At 40.3% G+C, this 8,556-nt stretch overlaps 1 protein-coding gene across 1 annotated transcript; it reads right to left on the reverse strand.

The window, feature by feature from the left end:
- Positions 1-4,103: 4,103 nt before the first annotated feature.
- On the reverse strand, positions 4,104-5,030 carry LOC134643473 (uncharacterized). Its single transcript, XM_063495849.1, has one exon. It carries the CDS (start codon positions 5,028-5,030, stop codon positions 4,104-4,106), a length of 927 nt encoding a protein of 308 aa, XP_063351919.1.
- Between the last annotated feature and the right edge of the window lie 3,526 nt (positions 5,031-8,556).

Consider the following 8,556-nt stretch of genomic DNA (forward strand, 5'->3'; position numbering starts at 1 on the left):
AAGCGGGAGTCCGCCAGGAGATATACATAAATATTTCTTTTCTCTCTCGCTCGTTCTCACCTCGAGCGGGGTCCGCGCGCCGGTAAGGACAACTCTCTGCAAGTTTGCGCGAAAATGTTTAGGATGTGTGATTCGCGCACTGAGAGCAAAGGCGTGACACTTTCTCTCTCTTCCTGTCTGTTTCCTTGACTTCTTCTACCTTTTTCGATCACACTTCCATTCTCACCCTCTTTCAGCCCACACATACACACACACCGTCCTCTCTGCCCCTCTCTCTCTCTCTCTCTCTCTCTCTCTCTCTCACAGACACACACACACATCCGTGCTCTCGAGCTGTGACGTAACACGTTCACCATGGTGGTAGAGATCCAGTAGCCAATGCGCAAGCTCCCAATGGACGACCGGCCAGTTGTTTCATCACGGTGGCAAACGTACGAAAAAAACAAATGAACACTGAAAGTCATTTTGTATCTTTGTAGTATTATGTATCAACATTAATATGTGCAACTGAAATCAGTGGCTCATAAACTATTAACTGATTGACCTTGTCTACAAAAGAGAGCAAGGCTGATTGGCTTTGTTTACGGGGCAAGATGGCGGCCAGGAGTTGAAGTTAAGAATAAATATTTGGACAAAAAATAGCATCTTGAATTTGCACATATTGAATTGTAAAAAAATAATTTAAAAAGGTGGAAGAATACCGTTGGACCATATTGGGTCGCTAATATTTTTAACAAACGCTCTTGATCTAAGCATAAAGTAATCTAATTTACAGGCTAGGCCTACGCTACCATACCGGAAGTGTAGTCCTAGCTTATCCGGAAACCCCGGTAATAAAAATCTAATAAAAAGCTCCATAATAATAGCGAGATGGCTTTCAATGTCTGAATTTTAGCCACGTGAAAATCTCAAAAACCTCCACGGTTCCTCCACTTTATCTTTAGGCAGCTGGGCTATATAGGCTACACCCTAGTCTACTGTGCTCTGCATATGTTGTCTATATGCGCATTTTGTGTAAATTGCACGCCCTAAATTAAGTGCTGTTAAGCCAGCCGACCTTAGAAAGACGTAGACATGGGAAACCAAAGGCAACCCTCTAGCCCAACAAAATCAACATGAAGACAACTGATTTGGCACACAATGCATATGTGAGTTGTGTACTTCTGCTTAGTACCAAAAGGGAAAAACAAAAACATATGCAAAGGTGTTTTGATACCTGCCACAGTTTTTGATCAGCAGAAGGTGTGAGAGCCAGTAAATCTAGTGATGTATGTGACTGAATAAATAAATAAAAGTGTTCAGTATATTTCTGCGTTGTTATGTTGCGGTAATAACACTTGTATAAACATCTAATAGATAATAGCACGTAACAATGAGGGAAAAAGCCGTTCATTTTTCCTCATTCTGATATTTTTCTAAATTGATATTACATAAGTTTCATTAAACATGAACCATACAAAACTTACCTCTGCTCTACAGATGTTAACACTGCGGATAGCTAAGTATAAAATTAGTACTAAATCACATTTTCAGTCGGGCTCTGCAGGATCTCTGCTTTTCACTTGTGGCTTCAAAACAACAACCTAATAGCACAACAACACAAAACAAAAGAACGACTCTCATTCAGATCATCGGCCACGCAATCTTGTGATTTAAAAGCCCGTGTGGGCTAAAAGAAGAAGAAGAAGAGAAGAATCAACGATTTATGGTATGAGAAGTATTGAGCGAACGGGGCGGTCAAACAAGGAAGTGGGTGAAAAACGGCTCACAGGCGACGACCCATCTTTTGTGTTCCACGTGGAACTCTCGTGGTGATGTTCCGCGTGTCCAGTCAAATCGAGATCACGTGCACTTATTTTGTGTGCGACAAATGAAAACTTCAGGTACTTGCAAAAATGAGACTGTATTCACAAATAGTCCACACAGAGACACAGCTGAGAGCGAAATCTCCCACGCGAGGTCGTGCACGGACTCGTGAAATGACTTTAACATTGCAAAGTGCTTCGCCACTAACCACAAGTGCCCTGCAAATATACAGTTTATTACACATTAAACGTAAGGCAGGGGGATGATCAGTGGGGGGAAATCAAATCAAAGGTTCATAATAAGTGCAGATGTAAAGATGCCTCCGTGTATCGGGCACGTTTAAAGGGGGCGACATTCATATTTTCATTTTAATTATCGGTTAAGTATTTTCCACATTGTGCATAAAAAATGCCCACGCTGCTTTAATCTCATGACACCTGAAAAACAAGTATCAAGTGGGTCTTTTTTTTAAATAAAATAGTAAATCAGCACGCACCGTTAGCCTCCAAATTTCAAAGTATGTCACTGATGTGTAATCAGCAGTGGCAGCACAGACAATTACCAGAGCACAGATTCGTACGGCTTTTGTCAGTTCTGTCACGACTATCAAACCCACATTAAAATCACTTTGAAACGGCAAAATATTTACGTCTAAATCAAGATTGCAGACCTGGTGATCCATAGTTTGTCAGGATTACGTTAAAGGTCCAAATTAAGTCAAGGGGTGAAGTGGGGGGTTGGAAAATGTAAAAGGTCACATATGTTGTATAGTCCTATTATATAATAATAAAATTAGAGTACAGTATTAGTGTCATTTCACAACTAGGTTAAATTGGTCACTATGAGTAATATGTGACCTATGTACTATGTATAACAACTTTCACTTTCACTGGGAGATTTTTATTTATTTTTTTAAAACTGATATCACAAATCAAGCTATGCTCATAGTGTAGTATTTACGGTTTATAAACATGCAATGACAGGTTGGGCTGACTGCAGCTGTCTTTGTGCGAGATGGTATGAGGCACAGAATTGCTTTTTCACTCAACCTATTGTACTGTAAATACAGGCCATGCTGCTTTGAGCACAAGACTAATGGCTATATACAAACACAGCTGCCATGTGCTCAATTGCACTGAAAAATAAGACAGTTTATCAGCTAGCATTTTTCCAAGGAATGATGGTCCTTTTGTACTTTTACCATAAAAAAACATTTGCTGTGAAGACAATTCAAAGTATGCATCACTGAGAAAGATAAGTACTCTTTTAATCTACATCACACTGAAATGACAAAACATAACAAAGGAATGCTTTCATTTTTATATTAGATGTAAATGCAGACTCTAAGACAATGCTCTATGGATTTAGTGATACAAGTTTCTAAATTATCACCCTCTTCTTCCTGTGAACTTGCAAAGTTTGTTAGCCTAATATTGTCACATTGTCACATTTATCAAAATGAGATGTAAATGCAGTTTGTTTCTGCTTATAACATTCTTACAGAAAAAGAAGACCTCAATTTCAACAAGACAGAAACAAGTGAGGTGTAAAGAAAAGCTTTAAAGGTACATCGTGTAAAATCCCACCACTAGATGTCAGTAGACTGCAGATTGCGGTCAATTGGGTACTGTTTTCTTACCCCTCCCAATTCAAGTGCATAATCCTAACTATGGTGGCCAAAGTAGGACAAATACTCAAATATACATATATAGTTAGTTTCAAACCGTTTATCAGAGGGAAAGTGTGATTTTTAGCACACTCGAGCCTAACATTAGCTGGCACAGTGTTAGCTTTTAAACAGCTGTTATTGTTGTTTAGCTGGCTCGTGCGGATATGGGAGGGTCACATGTCTGATCTGCTGACAATAGAAATAAGTGACAATATTGGGAATAAATAAGGATTTTTATTTTGTTAGAGCCCTGACTTCAGTTTAGGAGACAAGGCTTCAGGTGAAGAGGAAGGAGGAGGAGAGAGAGAGCAGTGGTGGAAGAGGAGAAAGACATAATGACAAAGAGATGATGGAAAATATATGTACACAAATGTTAAATGTCCATATATAGTTTAATCTATAAACTAAAAGTATCTATGGCATACTATATATTTGGCCAGTCTCTAGCCACATACATAAAACGCACTGCGGTGGAGCAGTGATGTCCATAATAATTCTAAGTTTATAAGAAGGCTTTAAACTTTTACAAGAAGTAATTACACAGGATCAATGTACTATATTCAAGAGTACAACATTTTTTTTTCTTCTATTAAATAACTTCAACAAAATCACTTACTGTATCTTTAAATTATCCTTTTTTACAGCTGTGGAGAGGGATCATGTTATGCCCTATCATGTACATGTATGGAGAGATGGATGTATAAGATATTATGATGAAGAACTGAACTTCAGACCAGAAAAGGAATTCATATGGGTTAAAAGCCAACTGAAAAATCAGATAGATAGTCCAGTCAACCTGGAACAATCCCATGGCTCCCAGTACAGCTATCGTGCTCCACTGGATCTTTGTATCTTTACTCTTCCTGCTGAACTGACTTGACCCAGTCTCGTTAACCGCTGGTGTCACTGTCTTCCTTTGGCTCAGCAGCACTGTGAGGATGAGGCAGCTGGTGACTGTGACGATAATCAGAGGCAGCAGGTGACACGAGACGATGAACAGGTATTTGTATATGCGGTTGAACACTGGACAATGATTTTGAGTGCAGTGAAAGAAGTCTGGAGGGCACATGCTGCTGTTTCTTGTGACGTTTTCCGCTTTGCTCTCCTGGTCGATGACAAACATCGGAACACTGAGCAGCACGGAGAGCATCACAGAAATGCCGCTCACCATCCAGGCTGATCTGATATTATCCAGGAAGAGTGGGAAGTTGACCCTCGTGTTTACATCTCTCAGCTTCTGGTAGCGAAAGATACAGATGAGGACAGTGAAGAAGATGCTGTTAATTTCACCAATAACAGTTATGAACTCCAGTAAATAACACGACCAAGTGCCCGTGGCGGTGGAGGAAGTCTGAAGGATGATTATGTCATAGATATTTATGATGACAATCTCCCACAAGTTGGCTGCAGCGAGTCCGAAGAGAAATATCTCAAAAGATTTAATGTGAAAGAAATTAATCTTAATGATGGAAGCGATGAGAATTGTGTTACCCATAAGACCTACGGAAGAAAACACCAGTCTCAAGCCCAGGAGGTTGACAGAAAGCTCAGCCATTGCGGGTAAAAATCAGACTTTCCAGAATGGTTGTAAAAGTGTCCCTGCTTTGCTGCATCACTGACCAGACACAGGTGTCATTACATTCTCAGAGATGGTATGAATCTAGAAAGGTGATTGGCTGCGCTCATTACACAGTAAGGGGAAAAAATAAGGTGGGGTCCTGGATAACAATGAAGGCTGGGAGTCATTAAAGTTTTACCTCTGAGCCTTTCAAAGCTTCATCTTGAGACCGCATACTGTGTGCATGTGACGTTTTATTTGTTTCCACTGGCTGACATCATCCACTGCGGATACAAGAGTTCATTTACAGTTTTTGACAACACGCTCTCCCACTTTGCATTTGTTGTTTTATTCTGTGGTTTAACTGGCACACTGTACACCAACTTAATTACATCTTAATAAGAGGATTATTTAGAAAATGCTGAAGGATATAACCATTTCATGGGAATAATCTCAATGGGCTCTTCACTTAAAGAAAACCAATAGATATAATATCAGACCACAGGTTGAAGTATAAATGGTTTTACTCTGATCGACACAGCAACTGCCTCATAGCTAATAATATGCACCTCACTGATTATATGTCTGGGTGTAACAGTCATCTCACATTTGAGTCTCTAAACACACGTACTTCTGCACACTTCCTGTTTCAGAGTTAAAGAATCGGTGCATGAACACGGTTTGAGAGAAGAACTGCAGATTCTTGCAAATGTGGTCAGTCAGACATAACAATATGATGAATTTTGGATAAAAACCCTACATGTTTTACCAACTAATCTCTTTCTCATAAGTCAGACACTTTACTTTAAGCTATAATGGGGCTGGGGCTTCTGGACCCTGCTGTTTTCACAGGATCGGTTCATGTTCCAGCTTGTCTCTTTTTGTCTTTAGTGCTCTCACTCTCTCTCTAGTTAGTCGTTCTATTTAACCATGCCCTGCATCCTGATTCAGCTTAATTGTGAATCCCACAGTGTGTGTATGTGTGTGTAATTAAGGATAAGGCCTACGCTGGAAGTAAATTGGTAAACTTAAGTGTACCGTAATGAGCTTGGACAGCTTAGGAAGCTGCAGTCTTTTATCACAATCGAGCAATTATCAACCAGAGACCTGATCAAACGGAATTACATGAATCATTTCATCCTAATAAACCAGAAATTTGACTGCCTTTGAACTTGTTGAATGTAAATTAAAATGCATCTTACTGAATTGTGTATTTTGTTTAAAATGTAAGTGCAATGCAATACCAGTACCAGTACACATACACTGACATACAATGACACCAGAAAGCAGGTAAAGCCTTGAGCATTTTTTGCATTGATCCCAATGTTAATAAAAAAACATTTTTTTGAAAACTTGACATTAATATAACAAAAATCTCTTAAGCACATGAACAAAGTTTGTCCTTGTACAACTGTACCCATAGGCAGAACAATTATTTTTGCATAATACCAATGCCGGCACACACACACACACACACACACACACACACACACACACACACACACACACACACACACACACACACACACCCACACACACACACACACACACACACACTGACATATAATGACAACAGGAAGCAGTGAGAACAATTAACATGTTTGACATCGTACCATTTTTCATCATTTCTACTAGCAGTACATTTGCTTAGGTAAGTACATTTAAAACAAATTAGAAATTAATCAAACAAACAAAACATACTATATTGGACTCTGTTTGATTTGCACCATAAAATTTTATTTAAATCTTAATATGCAGTGGCTGTGGCAGTCAAAATGCATTACTTGCCAATCATTTTTTAAGGTGCTGTACAAAACGCAATTGCTCATTGGAGGAATCACATCTAATTACCAGTTAGTGAAAATAAAAGATGTGTTTGACACTTGTGGTGAACTCTTAGCTGCCAAAAAACAACCCGTCCCACTTATCTGTGAAGTTAATTAAGGTTTTGGAATAGCTTTATAGAAGAGACAAACATTAAAACGAAGAGGTAAAGCATGGAGTCTTCCATTTTGCATTTTCACTTGCTTACATAGGTGATATATATAGTTTTTAACAAAGCAAGATTTGTGCACAGTGCCTTGGCAGGCCAAAGGCAAAATTACAGTGGAATAATCAAACAGCCTCTTCTGTTATTTATTAATAAATTTATTTTTTATGCTGCATATGCCCCTTTTCCGTTAATGGAATTAAATTAGCTTCTTTTCATTGGATCCCTGTTAAATCCAAAATGTAATTTACATAAAAAGTCTTGAATGATCAGGCCCCATCATAACTCAAAGATCTCCACAGTATCATTTTATCCTAACAGAGCACTTTGCTCTCAGATTGCAGGCTTTCTTGAGGGTCCTGGAGTTTCTAAGAGTAGAATGGGAGATTGGGTAATTGTTGCAAAACATATTTTTTTAATGAATGGTTACTACTGGATTATTATCATGTAGTTCAGTCAATATGCAACAAGAATTTGAAGTTATTTGCCTTTTTTTAATTGTTAAGGAATCAGTGCCCTTCTTGTCAAATGTACAGCAAGTACTCCACCTGCCTTCACTCGTTTAACCATCAACTCTCCCGCCTGCTGTGCCACCAGAGCAGCTCCATAGGTGCATGGGCACCCTCTGGAGTTGTCCTGTGGTGCCCGTGCCACCAGGGAATTGGCAGCAGATCATCTGGGTTCTGTAGGGTGCGGGTGGGCCTGGATAAGGCTTGTTTAAGTGTATGTTCACAATTGGACTGGGATCCTGGGAGTTCAGAGACAAGGTCACTGCCTTGCGCTCTGTTCTATAAACTACTCCTGAACAGTTCTTGTTGTCTGGTGTGTGTGTGTGTGTGTGTGTGTGTGTGTGTGTGTGTGTGGCACACTGTCCTGCTGAGTGGGGAAGAGTGCTGGCTGCAAGTGGGGAGTCCCCATTGCCATAAGGGCTGTGTGCTTGGGTCTGCCCTCCAATAATGTTTATGTGGGAGGAGCATGTCAGTGCAAGACCACATAACAAGAAGAACAGTGCATCAACACTTCACCTGTCCGCGGTTTGAACGCCGTGGCTCACAGTAAACATGCTGAGGTTCATCAGGAGTTTCACTTAGACCGAATGTTTGCAACCGTTCACGTGGAGCCATTGCAAGCAACAGGAAGTTTTTTCTTTTGTTTTTTTCGTTTTTGCTTCTGTTTTCTGCCCTGAACCCCACTCTGTAGCACAGTGGCTTGTGTGCAGGTGCTTTCATGCACACTGTGACACCCATCATCGCGTCCAATTAACCCCACAGCGCATCCTTCCAAGAAAGTTAAGGGGCGGACCCAGCGAGACAGCCGCGTGGATACCCCTTTAAAAGGCATGTTGCTATCACATGCTTCGGCACGGAAAGTAGGATGAGGATGTTCTTGTGGTCGTTATGTAAACCATATTTGTCACTTACGATTTAAACGAACGCGGGGAGACTTTTTTTTGTTGTTGCTGAGGATTTCTTCAATTTGCGCGGAGGGAGGGGAGAGGACGGAGAAGGGGGGGGGGTGCAGCCCACCCAGTCT

The sequence above is a fragment of the Pelmatolapia mariae genome, linkage group LG15, assembly GCF_036321145.2.
Source record: "Pelmatolapia mariae isolate MD_Pm_ZW linkage group LG15, Pm_UMD_F_2, whole genome shotgun sequence".
Lineage (NCBI taxonomy): Eukaryota > Metazoa > Chordata > Actinopteri > Cichliformes > Cichlidae > Pelmatolapia > Pelmatolapia mariae.